Raw genomic sequence first — 21,765 nt, 5'->3', positions numbered from 1 at the left:
ATTCGAAAAGACAGCCGTCAACATAACTCTACCCACCGTGCCTTGTGTAAAATGCCTGCCTGTTCCCAGACTCAGAAGCGTTTCCCATGCATAAACACTGGTGGTACTAATCTGCAAGGGTGTGTTACCACTCAGGCTAGCATGCTGATACAGCTTCATCCATGCTTGCACCAAGTAAAAAGATTCCATTAGGGACCAAGCTGGTCTTTCAATTACTTGGCCAATCTGGAACTGAAAAAAAAGTGCAGACAACAGAGCTATGGTGTGGCTGTGTTTGAAAGGGCCAGGAATGAAGATGACCTCTATTGTCACTTATTAAATCTGGAAAGAGAACTCCACTGTGCCTTAGTAAAGTCTTTAATCCCCAGAGACTTGGACTGTAAAAGACTGAAGTCGTGATACTGGTGTGTTTCTATGGATATCTGTCTGGGTAAATCCTGACTCAGTCCAAAATCCCCTATTAATTTGTAAAAATACTGGTGAGGTCAATCAGTACAGACAAAATTCTTTAGATCCAGTGCATTGTAGGCAATCACTTTCACATGCAACCATTACTAGGACAGAACCGTTATGTATTTTGATTCACATTTTAGTTTATGCCTGACAGATTGAACTCCTTTGATCACTATATATTTTATGGTAATGTAAACTGAAGACAAACGTATAACTCTAAACTGCCTATGAATTTATTACAGGTATTTGTCAATAATTGACAAAATAATAATGTGACTCTCAGGCTTCTATCTGAATGAATTCTTTGTGAGATTAAACACACGATTTGCCATAATTCATCTGAGAATGGAAATGGCTTCAGACTGGATCCTATCTCTCCCTCTGCTGCACATGATCTGCACTGCATGGGACACAGCTAAAAACAGACGGTTGACCACCTCATCTCTGGCTAGAGGTTGTGTGATGGTTGAGAAGAAAGAAAGTAACACATGTAGGATTTAGCTTGCTGCCGGTAGCAATTCTAATGTACTGAGAGTAATTTAGAATAATTAATAAAGAGTTAGTAGAGTGATAAAGACAAGAGGAAGTTTGCAGGAGAGAGCAAGATTTCCCGCTGATGAGAGAGAGAAGGAGTGAGAGGAGAGGAGAGAGAGAAAGACTGCAAGGATGTTGGAGAGGGATAATGTAGGTATGTCTTTAATGCCTGAGAGGGGAGATGAGAGGAAACGAGGTGGTGATTGCTAATTGTGGACTGCTAATCCAGCAGTCTTAACCCTTAACCCTTAACCCTTAACCCTCCTACTGTTCCTGTCACAAACAATGAACACCAGGCAAAGAAACAGAAAACAAGAAGGAAAAAAGAAAGAAAGAACAGCTTGAAAAAGGTGACGCTCTCCACCTAACCTTATTGGGATAGGGGTGGTTGAGGGGTTATTTAGGTGTTGGGATAGAGGTGGTTGAGGGGTTATTTAGCTTTATGTTGGCTTGACGATGCAGGCAAAACTGAATAATAGGATGTTTGGATTTTTAAAGCAGTGATTAACCAATAATAACATTAAATGATGTTAAATGCTACATAACTGCTCACAGCCAATTACCCCTCAATCCATGTTACCCCCACTGTCCCTACCTCGTCAGCCAAATTGCCATCAACAACAATCCCCACAGCTAAATAACCCCTCAGCCTTAAGCACCCCACAACCAATTGCTCTTTGACACAAATTAAACCCACAGCAAAATGCCCCTCAACAACTACCCCATCAGCCACATGTGCCTCAACAACTACCCCATCAGCCAAACTGCTGTTACCAACTTCTCCAAGAGCTAAATAACTCCTCAACCACAACTAGCCCCACAGCTAAACAGCCTTTATCAGGTTCTCAATGTTCAAACAGCTAAACTTTTAGATGCTTTGTCAAGCCAACATAAAGTTCATTCATGGACATTCTAGTTAGCCTTACAACCTCACATGAGACGTTCTTCCCAGGACAGACAGGTCTTTCAGTGCTCTGCCTTTAAAATGTGCCATTCCATATATAAATACTCCTGTGACTGCTTAGCCATTATTCTTCATTTACACCTGGACTCAAAACATACCTCTTCATCCTGCATTATTCATCTGGGTTTACCTTGTAGTTTTACACCTTTGCTTTGTTTATGTCCCTTTGCACTTAAATGTGCATTCATTGTTTGATGCTCTGCTCAGTGACATTGAGCTCTGGAAAGGCACTATATAAATAAAATGTTTGTTTGGTTGTTTTGTTGTTCTGGCCTGTTCCAACCTCTCCTGTCTTAAGGGTCTAGGTACTAGTCAGCCTTTTGTGAAAAGAAATAAGAATGTAATGTATATTTTAGTTCCTGCTTTAAGTCTATTTACAACTATCCAAATCTCTTTCTTTCTTAGGTATCATTCCAATGTGTTTTTCTGGCTCTGTCCCAGGGTTTGTTTTCTGTCATAAAGACACAAAACTTTATAGGGCACAATGGAAGAGCAGCTTCGGATTGTTCTCCTTGGTCTGGATCGCAACAAAGACAACTTTACTAAAACAACTCAACTCGGAAGATGTCAACACCATCGCTCCAACACAGGTAAAACAAAAACAAAAACAACAGTAAGGTAAAAAAAAAAAAAAACTTGCATTTTCATCTAAGCAAGATGATCCAAGATGATACAAGCATGTAAGAGCCATTGCATTTCTAATCAAGAGAGGTTCATTTGTGAGAGCAGTGGGCTGCTTCCATCATTTTTGTGCTGTGCTCTGTGTCCATCTAATTCTCAGTGAAATGACAATATTATAGTAAAAGATGCCTTACAGATGCAACGTTTTATGTAAAAAGTGCCTTATTACTCATGCGGAGGAGCAGAGGGAGGTCAGGAGTTCGTTGTGTAGGTGAAGGTGTGGGTGCATTCACAGATTTCATGAATGCCGTTATGTCGTTAAATTACTGTGCTGCTGGTCACCAAATGATGCATTTTTTGAATGCGAAGCACTGAAAATTGTTACATTAAGTACTATTATGGGTGGGAGGCAAAATACATGAGCTTAGGACTTTTCATATGTTTGTTTAAATTGCATAGTTAGTGCATTCTAAGTTTGGGTCTTAAATAACACCAATAAGGCATAATGCAAAGTTTTAGACTGAAGCTATTGTGTAGGTCACAGTGACATTTATTAAGATGTACAGCAGGAATGCTTGCTACAAGGTTGGTTTACTCTGATAATAAGGGCAAGGTGGCAAGTCAGTTCTAGTTTAAATCAAAAGACACTCTGAAAAGACATAGCCGAAAGTCCCCCTGGGTGGGGAGAAACAAGACTAATAACATTGTGTTCCTGTGCTGAATTATACAGTTAAACAGCAGAATAAGGAAATCTTCTAAACACGAGAAGCGAATTGACACCTAGACAGAAGATAAGACCAACAAATTCTTGACAAAAACAATGTCATTATGTTGGCAGTGAGAAAATCACGAAGAAAGAATTATTATCCTGCCTATAAATATCTGCATTAAACAAACTCCAGTTAGATGTGGTCTACTGGATAAGTAATAGTTTATCTACTGGGGTCCTGACTGCCTTTGGCTGTTTGTAAGACCTATTTTGGATTCATTCTAGTGTAAAGCAAAGTCAGCAAAGACCCATATTTAGCTGACCTTAGAAGTGAAATATAAGCCTTAAAAACATTTAAGAGCCATCCATGCTAGCTCTTCTCACTCTATGAAACAGTATCCTGTTATTTGATGTGCGCCTGTGTGTGGAAATGTATTATGAAAGCAGATGAATCTTTCAACGGACTGCTCTAAACCTTAGGGGAGTTCATTAGCAAGAGTCAATTGTTTATTGGCTTGTGTTAGCAGCGTGCTTGCTAGCTTTGGAACAGAACTTTACTGACGACAAGCTTGTGAAGAGAGTGGATCCACTCCAAAAACAGAGAGCTGGGTGTGTGTTTAATCCTAACGGGCGAAGGGAGCTTAACCATAAACTCAGGGAATGGGGAAGCTGCTGATAACCAGAGTCTCTCTCTCTCTCTCTCTCTCTCTCTCTCTCTCTCTCACACTCTTACTCTCTGTCTCTCCGTCTGTCCATGTCCAAACATTGAGGGAGTCACTTATCATGATTAAGAACAAATCATCATAAGAACTGAGTCGTCTCCTCTTCTTTTCTTTTTCTGTCGGGTGACTCATCTAAGGGCTTCAACGTTAAAAGTGTGACCTGCCACAATGTGAAACTGATTGTGTGGAACATCGGGGGACAGAGGAAGCTAAGGAGAACCACGCTAAAACATACAGGCCTGTTTTATTCACGTCATGCTTTTCAAACTGTTTGGGTATGAACAACAGACACTACAATATTCTTTGATTCCAAAATTACAGTTGGCTATGGAGTCTGCACCTAGTTGTCAAGCTAGCGCCACCAGTCCAGAATTGATTACAGAATTGATTACAGATCATTCAGAGAGGATGGGGGTCTTCACTTTAAAAAATTCATAATCGATAGCGCAGACAAGAGGACACTCAGACTTGAAGAAACAGTATTGATGAGAATGAGCGAGATGAAACCATGACAGTTTCATCTGAAGAAAATTCCAGTAAGTTACTATACTGTATTGTTACTATAGTGTAACTGTTTACTGATTATACATAGTAAACCTTTGACTCTCATTCACTACTAAATTAATGCTGCAACCTGTCTACTTTAAGTTAGTGCAAAGTGTGTGACTCAGCCTTTTACCAAGCACACGCTCAGATGTGAAGGCTTTTAACCCAAACCACTTCTCTCCCGTTGCCATAGGAGCACTGAGAGTTGATTAACGAGAAGAATCCGAAGGGAGTGGTGATGCTTATCTATGCTAATAAGAAAGACCTGGCCACCCCAATCCCAGCCAATGAGATCGTGGATGGCCTCAATCTGCATGTACATTGGGACAGAGAGCGCGGCAGATCCAGGCCTGCTCGGCCATGTCTGGAGATGGAGTACAGGTGAACCCATGATGATCAACACAAGATAAAGACTCACACAGATGGAGACAGCAGAACCATCACAAGCTCAAATTTCATTCATTATTAGCCAGTTAAACATTTATTTAAGAAGCAAAATGGAGAAACTGGACATTTGTTCCACCACAATACCCAGCGCAAGATTCACTGATTTCATGTTCTACCCATAAACAGAAGCAAAGTTTTATGAGTTTGTGTACCATGTTTCTGGATTATGTCTGTTGCCATGATGAGGCCGGGTGCTGGAAATGATGCCAACCACTCAGTTCCTGTCAGTTCTGGTTTCTCTCTGGACAGAATGAACTGGATCCGCAATAACATTGTAAATAAGAAGAAACAACCCTGCATATAAACAACTGTTATTTTGTACCAGAAAGAGCTTTCTCCCATTTTTGAGAATAAATATAGTCTCACTGAATCATGTCAGAGACGAGCTTCATGTACCACATGTTTTTTATATGCTTTTATGAGTTACACAACAGTGTAAATAATGGCACAGAGGCGCCTTCTGCTGTCTGAGGTTCATGTTATAGTCTGATCAGTAGTTAGACAGTAGTCTGTCGGCTCCTGTAATGGTTATGACCGATTTATGTGTTCATTATTTGTCTCATTACATGAAATGGGCTCATTACAAAAAATTCTCTAGTTCTTTATATAGGACTTTATTAATATAAATGATGTTCTACATGAAGTGATTTAATAGGCTTTAAACTGCATTTTAGACTGTTCACGGTGTCTCACACGGTATGCAACAACTGCTATTTTGGTTTTGAGACATAAAGGGCCGTCGTCTTCCTGTCATATCCCCTTATATAAATTATAAAGCATATATATAACAGTCATCTAAATATGTCACAAAGAGCAGGGAAGACAGGTTTAAGCTGTTGGGCTAGAATATGTAGCACCTTATTTCCATCGGGATTTCCCACAGACTCCTCAGGAACGAATATGAAGTCCGAGGATGACTTAGGCATGACTCAGAGCTCAAGGCTTCCTCTCAGGTTCAGCCGACCCTCTGTGACTGAGTCGTGGCTCATGTTTTTATTAGACAGGATCCAGAAGAGCTGTTGTGCTAATCCTAGCTCATTAGCTCTGCTGGATGCTCCTCTATAATAAGCCTATGATCTAATCAGGACAAGCCTGATGGTCCATCTCTGTCCTGGCCAAATAGTAGAGTTTGTGCTTCAAGACAGATCGCATCAGTTTCATCTGTCGTCAATATCGGAGAAGAGAGGCTTTGTTCATCAACTGGTAAGTGTGGCTGTCAAGACTTATCAATAAAGAAAAGGTTTACTGAGAGAATAATTATACAATAGGAAGGAAATATTGCTCCCCCATAAGAGAAAACCTTGCTCTGGGTTCTTGAAATGCTTGTGCGTGGCAAAAATCAGGAGTAGGACACTAAACCAAATGGCAGCGCTGACTTGGTGACTGTTCTGAGTGTAATGTAATGTCAAAATAAGCACTGGTCTGTGTCTCAAGCTGTTTCGCCACTGAGGACTACAGAGATGGTCGTGCCTGTTCCTTCCAGTGAAGCGTCCAGAGAGAAACAGCGTCTGGCTGTAGGGATGTGCTTAGAAGCACAGGGAGGTAAGTCCCCCAAACGCCTCCACGGCACTAGCAACCGTCCCTTCATCTTCAAATAGTTTTTTGATTACCCTGAACAAAACAAACCAAAAAAAAAAACCAGAAAAAAAAATCAAAAGGAATAAACACAGTTTGCCGTCAATTAAAATGACATAAAAAAAACACAAGGTTTCGAGACGCTACTGTTGTGCCTCTCAGACTGAGTCTGGAGCTGCGAGCGGAGCTGTCTGTAGGTCGGTAATGCAATATCCCAGCATGGGTCTAATAGCCTCAGTCTAGTGGGATGACTCACGCATGCTGATTGGCCAGGAGCTGGAAGCCCCTCAAACGTGAGCTGACTGCAGGATCAGCAGGACAGCAGACCCGTCTGGACACCAGTGTCAAACGTGATGATTCAATTGCACAATTGAACATGCAGTGCACAAACACAAACAGTGAAGTCTGAGGTTGCAGTTTCAGGCATGGACTTAATGCTCATTGATGAAGGAAGTGAGAGTACAAAATGGAGACGTTTGTGTGAGCCCTGCCGGTTGGTGTTGACCTATATAACCATTAACCTATAGCTACTGTTACATTTAAATTTTAATGTTATGGTTCTGTTAACAAAGGTATTTAATAATGACATAAAAATTTTATCATTTCAGACCACTATCACACTAGAATAGCCAATGGCAGTAACAAATAGCTTGGGCTGGATTTTCCAAAAGCTTTATAACAAAAGACTGTGACAGTGCGTGTTTTACATTAAACACACTCTCCCTGTCATTTAAGATGATCTTAACACAAGCATGCTTTTGAGAAGTGCCATCCTGATTTGTTACTGCGTTTTATTCATTATATGGATGAATTTCCCTTTGACATGAATATCCTGCTCACGCTCAACACAGCCGTGCAATGTTTGTCTTTATTAATGGTCATTTTCCACTCCATGATGTTGAAAACGTGTATATAAAAATTGACAAGGGGCTGAAGATGCTCTGAAGACTAAAGGTAACCTCTGTCCTCATTTCGTCACGTTCACTAAAATATATTTCTGGTCAGTCCCCTGTATGTGTATTCCCACATATACCCTACACTACGAGACAGTGTACAAAATGCGGAGAAATAAATTACTTTTCTTGTCAGCTAGTCTACAAAATAAGAAGAGAATCACAATGTACCAGCCTAAAATTCATGTGTTCCGTGTGTGTGTGTGCGTCAGAGTGTCTTGACCTGGGAAAGAAGATCAGCGTTCCACAGGACGTTATGATGGAGGAACTGAACCTGCTGTCAAACAGGGGTTCCAGAATGTTCCAGGAGAGACAGAGGAGGGTGCAGAGGTTCACGCTGGAGGGTGTCGGCAATGTACGCCAACGTCACAGCACTGACTATGGGTGCACCGTATCATTATTTCACACATGGGAGGAGAGAAGCTAGCACTAAAGACAGCTTTTGGATTTAGTTTAATTACACGCTTTCTCACTGCCTTTATTGCAATACCGAGGCTGAGAATTATAGGACTCAAAATTATATAACTCGAAATGTTTACTCAGGCCATAGGTGACAGACTGGCTGAATTCTTCTAATCCATGATCCCAATCACTGGAGCTGCAGAGATCATGAATTAAAGGCTACGATGTCTGAATAATAATGTGCCAGTGTCCATTATATATATTACCTCTCTGCAGCATCTTCAGCTGAATGAGATACAGCAGACCAGTGATGGACAGGCAGGGAACGCTGAAGACAGCGCAGCGGGTTGTAGCGGCAGGGCCTGCAGGTCCAGCCTGGTGACGACGCTCCAACACAGCGTGGCCAGCAAAGGAAACCCAAGTGTCCTAGCACCGGGTGAGCGCGCTGTGCACGCCGAACATCCATGTGCTCTTAATTTCACAAAACAAAACACACAAACACTTGCACGCTCCCTTCAAACTCACCTACTCAGGTTACTCGGGACCGCTGAAGGAGGTTCCTCCGGAGAAGTTCAACATCACAGTCATCCCCAAGTCCTACTGCTCACCCTGGGAAGATCCGATTGGCCGCGAGACCGTGCTGGCTACCCTTAGTGCCCGCCTGCCAGCGGCACCACACAAACCTACCAGCTACAGATGCTTCAACAGGTAGCGCCTGAGAACCCATGTTCTTTTTGATCCTTTCTGTGGAGCATCACTACTACTGCTCACCTGTAGAGCAGGTGCTAGTTACAGTCACACTTCTACAGAGGTCATTCATTCTGGGCAAATGCTGTAAATGTGCTGCTAATGATTAGCAGAAAAAGTGTATTGAATTACTGCTTGCCCTCATAGCATGAGGACAGGGAGCAAGGGTCAAGGGTCAAGACTCCATTCTTGGCCCCACAGCCAGAGAGTACACGGTTCTATTTAAACACTCGACAAGAAAGAAAATACACTTCCAACAGCACATATCACATGATGAATCTGCCACATGGTCTGGAAGAAAATTCTAGATCAGAATTAGAATCAAAAATCATAAAAAAAACCCTACCACTCTCTTGATAAGACGAAGGAGACAAATTGCTAACCTGTATGAGTCTAAACACGATTAATTATTTTTTTTTAAACGTGCCACTTGAAATTAAAACGTCTAGCATAAAAGGGAAGACGATTTAAAGTAACTAAGTGATGCTAACTGGTCTGACAGGGCTCCCGTGCCATTCGGAGGCACTGCGGGCAGCGTCAGGACTCTGCCTCTGCCTGGCTTCGAGCTCATGCAGGCATTCACCGAGCCCCACCTCACCTGGGAGAGAATGTGCAACAGACCCAACTTCAACCGCAAGCCCAGAGGCTGGAGTGCTGGGCACCAGGCCCAGTCAGTGGACCTGTGAGTCCGGGATGGCAGACAGATGCATTTCAGACCACCGAAGGGTCCTCGGACCTCCCAGGGGCTGATAATCAGTGAAGCGTCACTGGAGAGCGTCACCGTGTGGGCCGAGATTCTGCAGGCTTCATCAGTATGGTTGGAATGGCATCGCATCAATTGCAAGCTGAGCCTATAGGCACCAAGTGCAAAGTTTATATGCTTGTTCTAGTCTACTCAACAATTATAGGATTGTGGGGTTTAGAATCCTGGATATAGTTTAGTAGAATAAAGGACAAAACAAAGTAAATTTATAAACAATGCTTTGTATTTAATGGTCTTGTGCTGTCCATTTCAAGACATAATGGAATGGTGTTAATAACTGATAGCCATCATTACTGTCTGAACTGAAAACTGTGGCTTACAGCCTTCAAGCGTGGTCAATATCGCCCCCGTGTGATGATCATTGGTCACTGCAACCAATTATAAGTTTTTCAAACTGAGTAAAACGCGCGATACAAATATTTCATTAAATAAAAGACACAGTTTCTACACACTTTCTGAACTACCCGTCTCTACATACATATCTACCTGATCCAAGAGTAAAAATGCAATGGTCAAAATTGTTTAAAAAAAGTTTAAAAGTCCAAATAAAGTCCAATAAAATCAATAAAAAAAGACCATATCCATTTTACACTGGTTTTAATGTTTGTATGTCTATTACATATTTGCATAAGGTCAAATGTCACTGTGTCAACAAGTCCATAAAAGGTTACAAATATAAAACGATTCCAAAACTGAGGGCCGCGACACAAAGGTCAAGCTTACAACACTCCCACTACATCGTGAGGTAGCTTTCTCTTCCGGATCTAGGGGCCTCCCAGGCGACTGGCATGGGCGCCCATGCGATGAGGATCTTGGGAAGGGTAGTGCACCTGACCTGGAGGTCTCATGACCATAGGAGGGGCCATGGGAGGAGCCATGGGCGGGGCCATGGGAGGAGCCATGGGATCCATGGAGTTGTACATAGGGGGACCGAAACCTGCACAATGGGAACACGCACCGTAAACGCAAGGACCCAGCATTTAGCAATGGGGCAAAACTCTGAAGATGGAAGGAAGCATACCTGGAGGTGGGGGCATGGCCACTCCCGGGGGAGGGGGCAGACCCAAGTTCATGACTGCAGGAGCGCTGGTAGGAGCCAGGTTGAAATAGTTGGCTGAGGTGTCATCATCGGACATGGGGGGTGGAGGCAGGGCTGTGGAAAAGAAGGCTGTGTTACATGCAACCTAAAGAACACAGCACCGCATACACACACACACTCACAGCATTAGCTTACTGGGGAGACAGACTAATATAGAAAAGTACAAAATCCTGTCCCATCACTGAAATATATGTTGACTGACATCCCATTTAACACACACTCACACGCATTTTATATATGTATATAAATAGAGAGAGAGAGATGCTGTACAGTGAGCGAACACGTGTGTATTTCAGTGGGGGCCCTGGACACAGCTCCCAGTTCCTACCTCCGGGGAGACCAGGCACGGGCTCCAGTCTTATTCCACTCTCAGTCACGCCGTCCTTGTCTCGGTCCTTCCCCCGTGCTGCCTGGGACCTGGTGCACATGACAGCAATGGGCGCGGTTTAAAAATACACTTTACAGGCTGAGTAACTGCAGTGTACTGGAGTAGGACATGTAGAAATGTTCAAAAGTACACAACGTCCAGAGAAACAGCACATTTCAGACAGAGGTCCATCAGCTATACAAGCAAAGTGCATAGAAATACAATTAAAAACTGGCAAGAAATCCAACACACTCCTGCATTAATACATGAGAAGGGATACATGTTAATACATTTACATGTAGCACATCTAGACCAGGTGAAGACACCAGTACCACATTTATTCTTCTGTGGCCATTTATCTCACTCTTGAGAAATAGGGTCAGTTCACGTTTGCGTCACAACGTACTTCATAAATAAAGTGAAAGAAACACCAGCCTATTCATATAGGCTAATTCACGTATTCTCGGTCACACCGGGACGCATTTCTATTGGCGCGTGAGACTAATGAAGACGGCTGGTGGCTGCAGGGACGTGCCACTGTGCATGCGTCCACGCCAACCTCCCGCCGACATTTTGAAGACATCTGCAATGCAGATCTGTTAACAAATATGACAGAAAATCTAACCAGTAAAACATGAAGTGTAGTGAATATGAATTTCACTACAGAGGCTATAGCTAGATGGTTTAAGGTTGTTCAAACAATAATTTAAGGTCAGGGGAGGCAGGGGTCTGGATGCCATTCAGTCAAGAGGATTGTGTCCGACTGAGAGAGGAAACTTCACTACCATAAGGCCATATAACAACCAGCTACAAAAATCTGGAGATTCACATGGGAAGCGTGTGGCAGGAAGAGGAAGGAAGGAACATCCGTGTGCCTCCACAGGGTAAGGCAGGTGTTTAAGACTTAGATGAATGGGAAAAATAAGATCAAAGCAATGAACACGTATGCCCTGCCAGTCACCAGATACCGGCACACTAAGCCCAGACAGGAGCTGGTAGTTGTCGATGCCAAGACCAGAAAAAACTCCTCCCAACGCACGGGGAACTCCACCCAAGACCTGACAACCAAAGACTGCTCGCCAGTCTGTCTCCAAAATGCTCCACTGACAAACAGCAGGGGTGACTGCCGGAGGACAACCCTACCGACAGCTGGAAAAGAGGACGGCACACAAGCAATAACCACGCCAGCACTAAACAACAAGCATAAGGTCAATGGAGACGGCCGAGAGGGGAGCTGAACAACGTGTCTATGATCCTGTGGGATCTTGAGATCCAGACAGATAAGCAAGTAATGGCAAACCAACCAGACATGACGATAGTAGATATGAAGCAGATAACAGCAGTGAGAATACGTGTGGCGGTCCCATGTAATGTAACATTTCAAAGGAAGGGATATGAGAAGCTGGAAAAATGTCAGGGACTGAAAGAAGAAAGAGGGAGAATGTAAATGTTTAACACAAAAGTTTCCCGGGTGATAAAGAGGCACCTGGGGCTTTGGGCCCTGAACCGGACGAGTAGCTCCACCAGATTCCAGGAATGACATCGATCTCGTGTTGAAGAGTATAACCCTAGTGAGATGACTAGACTGGACTCACCTGCCCCACTTGACGTTGAGGCGTCGCCCGTTGACGATGAGTTTGTTGAAGGACTTCTCCGCCGCCATCTCGGCAGACTGCCGCGTGGCGAACTGGATGAAGGCACACTGCTGCCTCTGCACTATGGTGATGGTGCGGATCTCCCCAAACTGGTAGAAATGGTTCCTGAGAAAAGGCCGGCCACAACCGTAAGGGTTAAGGATATAAGGCTTTTCCCCCAGTAATTCAAGAATATTGTGATTCTGTGTGACTACGTAGGACGATAGTGTGTGGTGAAATTCCTTAGATCTCTCTTGGCTGAAGTGTACGCACCTGATCTCTGAATCTGTAATGGACTCTCCCAGTCCCCCCACGTAGAGCGTGGTGATGGACTTGTCCTCAGGCGGATCAAGTCTCGGCATGGCTGAAGCCCGTTTCAGGAGCTTGTCAGCTACTGGGTCGTTAATTCCATAGTATCGGTCCTTAATGTTCTGGTCAGCCAGCGGGTCATCTGGATCTGTGGGCTTCTCGTGCCTAGGGCAGTACGGCAACAAACGTCAACACTGTTTCTTTTGCACAGCGGAACACAAACGTTTTTCTTCAAAACTCTCCAAATGAAAGTTACAGACTACTTGTGAGTGACGCTTCTATTTAAGAATCTCCAAGTTCCCACATAGTAATTCCCTAGAGTCACAGGCACTAGTGTATCAAGAGCCGCTGGCCTGTGGCCACAGCTCACCTGTAGGGGCACTCCTCTCCTCTCCGGCACTCCCCTTTGACCCAGAAGGAGCAGATGTGTGGCCTGTTTCTCTTGTAATAGGGCGTGGTGCGCGCCAGCTTCAGCAGCATGTCACTTGACCCGGGGGCCTTCCCCAGAGCCCCGACCGGCCGCGTGCCGTCCGAGTTGCTGATCTGCAATTAAGCATTAACGTTACCGAGCTTTGTCTCGTCGTTGGTGGGAGGGCACTGAGTGAGCTCGGCAAATGTTTTCCACTGACTACAAACACGAGTTTCGATCAGAGTGATCACCTCTCTCTCCATGTTCTGGGTGTAGTACTCCTTGTTCACGTCCGATTTTGGCACCTCATCCTTAACCGATAGCCCTGTGTCTCTGACCTGAATGGGTAAACCTGTATTGAGTAAAAAAAAAGAGAGAAAACTTAACAGATTGTACAGTAAAAATGAACATATCCAATTACAATAATCATGTCACATTTCAGCCCATAAGTGTGATCTTTATTAAACATGTATCATGCCCCAGGAATGTTACAGCATGCACACCCCCGTAACGTTAAAGGTCAGTGTTGAAGGGAAACAGCGAAGAGCCAAGAGCAGCCATCTTGCGTGCAGCAGATAAACAAGGGGCAATTACCATACTCCAGATCCAGCAGGCAGGTCTGACACACGTTCTTCATCTTACTGCAGGTCTGACACACCTCGGTCTTCTTGAAGCGCATTCTGACTCCAGGACACCAGCGGAACACAGTGAAAGGACGCGCACATATCTGAGACAGAGCACAAGAACATGGACATTATGATAAACTGTGTGTGCTTTAAAATGAGAATTTACTATTAATAATTATTAACTTGTAATTCTGCAGCCTTACCTTGCACTCTTTGCCATACTTCTCTTTGGTCTATCAAAAACAAACATTCCCAGGTGGTCAGAATAAGGAAGCAGTTTCAGTGTTTCTGACTCTATATGCTCATAACATTTTCTAAGGCCTCTTAAGAGTTTAGCAGCTATATGATATCACACTGAAAATTACATGAAAAAAATCTATACTTACCATTCGAATGTAAGGATTCTCACCCAGGCATGTTTGACAGAGAATAGGGAAGTCCTGTTTAAACAAAAACAATTTATAAATGCCATATCTAATATGAACAATCTAGTCATGACATTTCTACCCAATTAAATTCAGGGCAGTGGTTTTATATTGCACTTTCAACATTGTCTAAAGCAGTTTTGCAGGAACCATGTCTAGACCTCTAATGAGCAACTCAGAGGTGACAGGACACGGTTTCCTCTGGCCATCACTTTATAGATAATGGTCATTAAAACAAGAATAGTAATACATGGAAAGAAAGATGCCTAAATTATAATAAATAATGACAGTACAGTACACTATATCATAATGATGATGAAATGAGGCTTCCGGGTGACGTTGGCCTACTAAACATTACTGATGTGTGTTGATATTATACTTACTAGTATAATAACTAGTGGCTTGTGCACTAACTATAAAACTCCCATTACCGAGATAATATAACATTTAGGTGGTGAGTATAGCCTATGTTAGTATTTTTTTTTAGATAGTTCTATTCAATTGTCATAACTGACATTACTGTCTAGTCCTACTAATGTACACTATAATAAATAATATCACTACCATTGTTTACGGCACTCACCACTTACACAGATAATGCCTGCATTCATTGCTCAGTGACTGTTTACGTCTCACTGACACTTACCAGTTATAATTTGTTTAATTGGTTTTTTTTACCCATTTTATATATGTTGTGTGTTTATTCTCCGGTGTTGCACAATGTGGTCTTTCTGTACCTCGAGCCACTGCAATAATGCCAGTTTCCCTCTGGAATTAATAGTGATCTCTATATCATTTATTTCTATATCTGGTCGCGGAGAATTAAAAACATCAATGGTAGGATAACAGCTAGGCTGGCAAGAAATATATTTCTATATTTAATGTACACAGGAAGGACACTAGCTCACTAACACACACACACACACACACACACACACCTTACATTGTGGCCACACTTCTCCACGCTAGCCGCTCTACTCTATATTTAGTGCAAACAAGGCTAACGTTAGCTATCTCGGGCAGACCGCGTAAAAACAGCTATACATTTATAAAATACTAAACTTCACCAATATACAAAGTATCGGTTCTAAATACTTCTGTGGTTTCTTTACTTGCTATTAAGTTATTCCTCAGAAGAAGCTGGTTGGATGCTAAACTGCTAACGCTGTGTGAATTAATACCGCTTACATTAGCACTACATTAGCTACTTATCATAGTCGGCTAGCTAGCGGTACGGCTGGCTATCGTAGTCGATAAACTGAAGTTTTTTAGACGGGTTTGTGAAGAACTTGCGCTTCCAACCTTTTGTATTCCTAAAATCTGTTCTATTAAGAGTAAAGGTGTGTAGACATGTATAGTATTTTACTCACAGAGTCCTCCCAATTCTGTCTGTTGTAAGTGTTGGAGCCTAAGGACGTCGCCATTTTCCATTAAAGCGTGTGAAGACCTCCGCGCTTCCGGTTCTTTTTGTTCACGCGTCTCTGTGGTCGCTGGAAGACGTTTGTCAAACGGACCTTTGCCCCCTACTGTTACGGAGTGAGACGACGGGGAGAAATATTACCAGTTATCAAACATACTGATGGATCCATTTTAATTACTTTTTTATTCCTCACAATGTTCTAATGTTGTTTCTTTAAAAATAATATTATACAATTAAGTGAAGTGAAGCTCATCCTGCAGTTTGAAACACCTGTAAGCATGCCATTCGTTTTTTAGTTCATGTAAAAGATATTGCTGCACTAGCAATTAAAACTGAATAATTAAATGTATTGTGTCCATGTGGAAGTTGGGAGTAGTTCCAATTACAATAAACAAACAATGCAAAATGTACATCAAATGTAGTGAAAGTATTATTAGCCCTGAAGAGGCTGTTTACAGCCCACCTGAAACCCAAGGTTGATTCATCAGACCTTCTGCAGTTTATTTATCAACACCAAATATATATGTGTTGCAAACTCAAAGAGGTTCATGTTACTTGATCTCTCCAACACTTAACGTTAAATAGCCCATGCTGATTAGTGAGATGCTAAGATGCAGGAGGTGGATATCACCATTATCACCTGGATTACTGACTACCAGTATAAGTTTGAACATCTGGGAAACTACACTGTATACTATATTGTATGTCCAGGTGGAGGAGCTTCATGTGCTGTGGTTCTATTGCCTTTTCTCTTTCAAATATAACTGCCTGTTCTAGTTTTTATTGCTCTGGTGTTGTTAGATCTATCAACAATTGTCAGGAATCAAAGTATAGGGCTGTCATCAACAATTTTATTGAGTGGTGTGTGTGGAATAACCTGCAGCTCATTGTTGACAAGAGGGAAAAGATGTGGCCAATTCCTCATTGTTTTTTGTTGTTCTGGGAAAGGAAGTGTGATGGTGCAGACCTGAAGTAACCCAAAGGAGCAAGTGGACCACATATCTCACTGGACGTGTCGGAGGCAGTCTACAGGTCCTTTGATCTACGTAGTCAGATGCTATAGAAGCTTGCAGCACTGTTCTAGGGTAGTGGCATTAAAGCAGGAGAAAAATTAAACAAACAAATCAGGAAAGGTCATTGGGACCAACCTGGACTGCTTGGAGATTGTAATTCAGGAGAGAATAGAGGCAAAACTGTGAAAATTGGAGAGTTCCTCTAATCCCCTTATTGATCACCTAATCAACCACCTTCCATTCATGACTGATCCAGCCATGTTGCAGGAGGGACCAAGACAATATATGATCTATACTCACTGCTATCAAACTCTTTAACCTATCTACCTTTATGCCAGATATAGTTCTAACGATAATAACCACATTACCATAACTTATATTTTTACATAATTTTTTAATCCAATTTATTTCAATTTATTGAATTCAATGCATTATTTAACCGTATTACTGTTGTTGAACAGGACCTTATTTCTGATTGTCACTTGTCAACACTGTGATATAAGGTGTGTCAGGACTGTAATATAATCGCTTGACATTTTTGCAATATACATTCTACAGTTTACCATATTATATATACTACATAATAATAAGATAATAACTAATATGTGGAGTGTGGAATTATTATATCACAACGTTGTGCTTTTTTAGGATGAATGTTTTTATTACTTGCCTCTTGTGCTGCTCTGACAAATATTTTCCCCTCAGGGAATCAATACTGCACTTTCTATCTTGAAGTAGTGTAGCTGAATCTATTAGTTATTAACGTAGCAGTTGATGGCGATATATGATTAAAACACCGTGCACGGTGCGCCCTCTAGCGACTGGCCAGCGCAGTGCAGCGTCCGCCCGCTCGTACAGTTAGCGGAGAACCGCGAGAGGAGAGAGGCGAGTTGTCTGTGGGCTCGCCAGTGGGAAAGCCGCACATTTAAACCGGGACGCTCCACTTTCGCTGTAGTCGGAGCCAAGCGTACGATGCGGCGTGAAAACCATTAACCTCACAAGCCTGCCCGGAATCAAGATATAACGCACTCCGCCTCTTCTGACAGAGACGTTGAACTGGTGAGCATATCGGTGCATTTTCTTTATATTTTGAATGGATAGCTGTGTTGCTAGCTAGCTGCTTTGCTAGCAGGCGTACGAACAACAACAGGGGGGGAGGTTAGCAGCCTGTAGTGCCGCTCGTACCACAGCTGGCTGCTTTAATTTAATGTCAGTTCTGCTGGAGTCACGGACACCAGCTCCGTGTAGCAGACGAGCTGTAGTCTCAGTAGAGTGTGTTTTGGCGAGCCAGACCTAAACAGTGTGGAGGTGTAGTAACTGTTAGCTACGGTTAGCTCGCCAGTCTGCTCAGGACCAGCCACCTAGCATAGCTAGCTAGCTAACGTTACCTCAGAGTTGAGCAGATATCCAGCTGTAGCTTTAAAGAACCACCGTCCTGTATAACTTCATACACTCGTGTGTTAGTAGCTGACAAACACCTAGTTAACTAACTAACTAACTAGCAGTGGGTCCTCTGCTCTTCCCATTAGAGACGCACCAGCGTCCTAAAGCACTTTTGATTATTTATAGATCTCTGTGAGTTGGTGGATGTAAATCCCCTTTTCAGTGGTTCTGTATTTATTTTACCTTTATTCAAAAAGCCGTAGTAGCTGGGCAGGTTATCTGTGCAGTGCTGAAACACTACAACTTCTGAACAATGGGAGTGAGTCTTGCAACCTTTATACCCAGCTATCAGCAGTCCTTGAAACATAAGTGTGGATAAGCTGTTCTGTGAGGGTGCATTGAACAAAGTCATCAGATGGCACTGTGTAGGGTACATACTGCCATCTCTTCAACAAACAGCAGAAGTGAATTTACCCAGTGGTAGCAATATGGTGCTTTAAACCTGAGACACACCAGCTTTTAGCCAGAGTATCAATTGTGCAATCTGGTGTCCAAAGGGGGGCATGATGTATCAAATAGTCTGTTCTTAAGAGGGTGGAGTAGGCTACACCAGCAGGGTTAAGCTTGTGCTGCACGGTCAGCCAAACCACGAGGTGCTGAAGGAGGTTTGAGAGACATCTTGCTTCTTAAGAAGATTATTATATAGACTAACATCCTTTTGAAGGTGTCCAGCTATAGGAGATGTGTGGGAGACCTGCTCGAATAAACACAGGACTCGTACCTGTGATTTTTAATTTTATATTTCCACCAGTTCTAGTTTGAACATCATTCTTTTAACATCAAGTGTTTTAACAATGTTTTTGCTTCTTTCTACCCAATAAATGGCAAGAAATTGTAAACCTCATAACTTCCAAATGGCATGTCATTTTTCAGAATAATATAGGCTTGAGGCACTTCATCGCACTTTACTTCTCTTTTGATACAGCAGTGCTGTGTTCATCCAGTATATCTTCAAGTGCTGAAAAGCATGTTTGGACTGCAGGGGACCTCCACGCTGGCTTGTTTCAGGGGTTAGGATGGGGCTCATTTTTCTTCAAATGGGAAGCTGTGTTGGGGTGAAAAGGTTAGCAAACTCTACATTGAGAAAAGATGAGCTCTTTGAGTAGCGTGGTTGAATGGACAGAGTCATAAACAGCCCTGCCTGGTTTGAACTGCCATACATCTCCTCAGTCTGAATGTGAGAGCCAAGGAGCGGAAGAGAACACGGAAACGAATGGTTCAGCCCTACAACCAGCAAGATCTAATGGACACTTTCAATAAATAAGTGAAGACCTTGTCAACAGTGCTGAAAGTGACCTGTGCAAAACCTCAAGTCAGTAATGAAAGATTCCAGACTGCCCGAGGTTAGTAGCTTTGCCGCCTGAGAGGTGAACTTTGAGCCTGTGAAATGTGTGGCTTTTTAGCATTATGGCTGTGTTCCAGCCGTAAAAATGCAGAGCTTTTTTCCCCCTCATTGTGCTTCCTTTAGAAGCAATTTAGCATTGTAGCAAATTGCCATACAAGACCTGAAATATTCTGTATAAGAAAATGGTCTGTTGTGTGGTCTAGCATTCAGTGTGTTTTTTGGTGTTTTATTCTGCTTGACATGTTTTTAACTCCTTTGAAACCTGGCTTCTCACACTGTGCAGGCCCAGTGCTGTTCTATACAGCCGGGTATATCCTGACTCCACTTCCCTAACGGTTAACCCCGCCCCCTTTTGGTAGTGGATTGGAGCCAGCCAACCTCAGTTAGCCCTCCAATCTGTAGTCGCGCTAATACTCTTCATCACTTGCTGTGCGGCACCATGGGGTTCAGCTCTCATGACAAGACTGAGCCAGGGGGTGGTTGGTTGTGTGTGTGTGTGTGTGTGTGTGTGTGTGTGTGTGTGTGTGTGTGTGTGTGTGTGTGTGTGTGTGTGTGTGTGTGTGTGTTGGGGGAGGGGGGGTCTTCCACAAGCAATCAGGCAAATTGAACACGGCAGAGGGAATCTGAATGCACTTATTGCACTGTTCGCCTAAGACTCCTGCAGCTCCTCTTATAGCTCTGTTCACTTGTTCTGCACTGCACAGAGAATTAAACTTTCTTCCCTCCCCATCTTGATCGGTTTAGGCTAATGATTGTAATTAATTTGTAAAATGCCATTACATGGATTCAGTTTTTTATTAATAAAGCACTTTTCTCAGTGGGCAAGTGGTTTCACAGGAAAATTAATTTAAAATATTAAAACGATGGAAGTGATAACAGAAAAAAGCATAAAATCACCACAAACACGCATGCTTGCAAATTACTCATGGCCCCAACTTGTAAAATCTTAGGAATACAAGTTGGTGGGTTTACAAAACCTTGTAGAAGAGGGTGTAGAACCATTAAGATGGCACAAACAGCAAAGCACAGCCCCCCTCCCCTTCGTGTTAGTTTAGTTCTAGGAACAGGAGCTTTTGGTGACCTGCTACATGTATGTAAGAAAGTTCACCAAATGTATTCAGGAGTTTTATCATGGACAGACTTGAGCAACAGCCTGGGGCCAATATAAAAGTTTGCAGGAAAAGTTAACTGTCCACTCACTGGTCCGATCAATGCCAGATTCGCAAAAATTCAGGATTTCATGGCTTTTAGAAGAGAAGTTCAAGCTACAGTTCACAGCATTTGTTAAATAGCACAGTGGAGCTAGCCTGCCATGCTAAGATAATGACCTACATTAATAGCCAAAAAGTGGTCCGCACCATGTTAGGATTCATTCTCTGCCACTGAGATGAGAACACGTTTGACTACGTTTTCTGTGGCCTAGAATTTGTTGATGGTCCAGCTAACATTTGTTAGCCAGACTCTGGATCATCAAGCAACTTCCAGAGTGAACAGCGATGTTTGTAAGTCCAGTGAAACACTTTTGTGTAAACCTGCACTGTCAGTGTTTGTTATCTCATGTAGCTAAACAGATCGAGTGTGTTACATTTAGGAAATCCCCTGCTCAGTGTTTTAATTTGGCCTGTCTCCATAGCAACAGGGAAACAACCAAAGAGCTATTTAACAGTGCTGTTCAGTGTCTGATGATAACCCCGCCCCCAATTTTCCTGCATTTCACCAAAACTTGGATATTACACGAGAAAGTCTGATTAAACTGAGATTTTGAATTTGAACCACATATTAATGATACTACTCAAACTGCATTTATTATTTAAGGAATATAGCCCTACCACTTGGTTTACTGTAATGCATTGTTTCTGGAACTTTCTACAACTACAAATAAATAAATAAATAAATCGGTGCATTTAAATTCCGTTCTAAACTTGACGGGTAAGTAAGATACTCTACTAGTAAGGTTGTCAGTTCATGCACTTTTGGGCCCCTTGGCAAGGCCAACTGTCCAGATTGATTAACATAATTAACATAACATCATTTTTGGTTTGGAAACCTGGGAGTGGGTGGTTAACCTCCCCTCAGTGAGAAATTTGTCAGTGCGTATGGGATCTAACCCTGCAGCTGAATGCTGGGTGCTGTACCTCCTTGGTACTGCTGTCCACAGCCAGGGGCACATAGATGCATTTAGGTCCTCGTGTCAAATTGTTCTAGTCACCTCTTTGATCAACAGGGTTGTGGTACCAAG

General features: G+C 42.7%; 3 protein-coding genes and 1 long non-coding RNA gene across 5 annotated transcripts in view; 3 read left to right on the top strand and 1 right to left on the bottom strand.

Moving 5' to 3' along the window:
• The first annotated feature begins 3,577 nt into the window (after positions 1 to 3,577).
• LOC143481711 (uncharacterized) lies at positions 3,578 to 5,309 on the top strand. Of its 2 annotated transcripts, none has more exons than XR_013122058.1 (3): positions 3,578 to 3,890; positions 4,141 to 4,539; positions 4,743 to 5,309. It is a non-coding gene; the product is annotated as an uncharacterized LOC143481711 (long non-coding RNA). The 2 variants fall into 2 exon arrangements; XR_013122059.1 differs by lacking the exon at positions 3,578 to 3,890 and having other exon boundaries at positions 3,898 to 4,278; positions 4,398 to 4,539.
• A 730-nt stretch (positions 5,310 to 6,039) lies between these two features.
• LOC143481940 (myozenin-2) lies at positions 6,040 to 10,025 on the top strand. The gene is made up of 6 exons (XM_076980142.1): positions 6,040 to 6,199; positions 6,431 to 6,538; positions 7,737 to 7,879; positions 8,203 to 8,362; positions 8,460 to 8,634; positions 9,176 to 10,025. The coding sequence occupies exons 2-6, from the start codon at positions 6,457 to 6,459 to the stop codon at positions 9,357 to 9,359; spliced, it is 744 nt and encodes a 247-aa protein (XP_076836257.1). The 5' UTR covers positions 6,040 to 6,199; positions 6,431 to 6,456; the 3' UTR covers positions 9,360 to 10,025.
• On the bottom strand, positions 10,017 to 15,779 carry rbm22 (RNA binding motif protein 22). Its single transcript, XM_076980141.1, has 11 exons — positions 15,676 to 15,779; positions 14,267 to 14,320; positions 14,084 to 14,113; positions 13,849 to 13,981; positions 13,506 to 13,606; positions 13,216 to 13,388; positions 12,810 to 13,010; positions 12,498 to 12,662; positions 10,864 to 10,952; positions 10,458 to 10,589; positions 10,017 to 10,373 (listed from the first exon to the last, which is right to left on the bottom strand). Exons 1-11 carry the CDS (start codon positions 15,727 to 15,729, stop codon positions 10,201 to 10,203), a joined length of 1,305 nt encoding a protein of 434 aa, XP_076836256.1. The 5' UTR covers positions 15,730 to 15,779; the 3' UTR covers positions 10,017 to 10,200.
• Positions 15,780 to 17,584: 1,805 nt separating this feature from the next.
• The window catches only part of ndst1b (N-deacetylase/N-sulfotransferase (heparan glucosaminyl) 1b), a 52,882-nt gene continuing 48,701 nt past the window's right edge, over positions 17,585 to 21,765 (top strand). Inside the window, exon 1 of the mRNA XM_076980063.1 lies at positions 17,585 to 17,797. The gene's annotated coding sequence lies outside the window, so the exon portion shown is untranslated. The remainder of the gene's footprint in view (positions 17,798 to 21,765) is intronic.

The sequence above is a fragment of the Brachyhypopomus gauderio genome, chromosome 18 (assembly GCF_052324685.1).
Source record: "Brachyhypopomus gauderio isolate BG-103 chromosome 18, BGAUD_0.2, whole genome shotgun sequence".
In the NCBI taxonomy this organism is placed as follows: domain Eukaryota; kingdom Metazoa; phylum Chordata; class Actinopteri; order Gymnotiformes; family Hypopomidae; genus Brachyhypopomus; species Brachyhypopomus gauderio.
The sequence above is the reverse complement of the archived record's forward strand: the minus strand, read 5'-3'. Positions and strand labels throughout refer to the sequence as shown.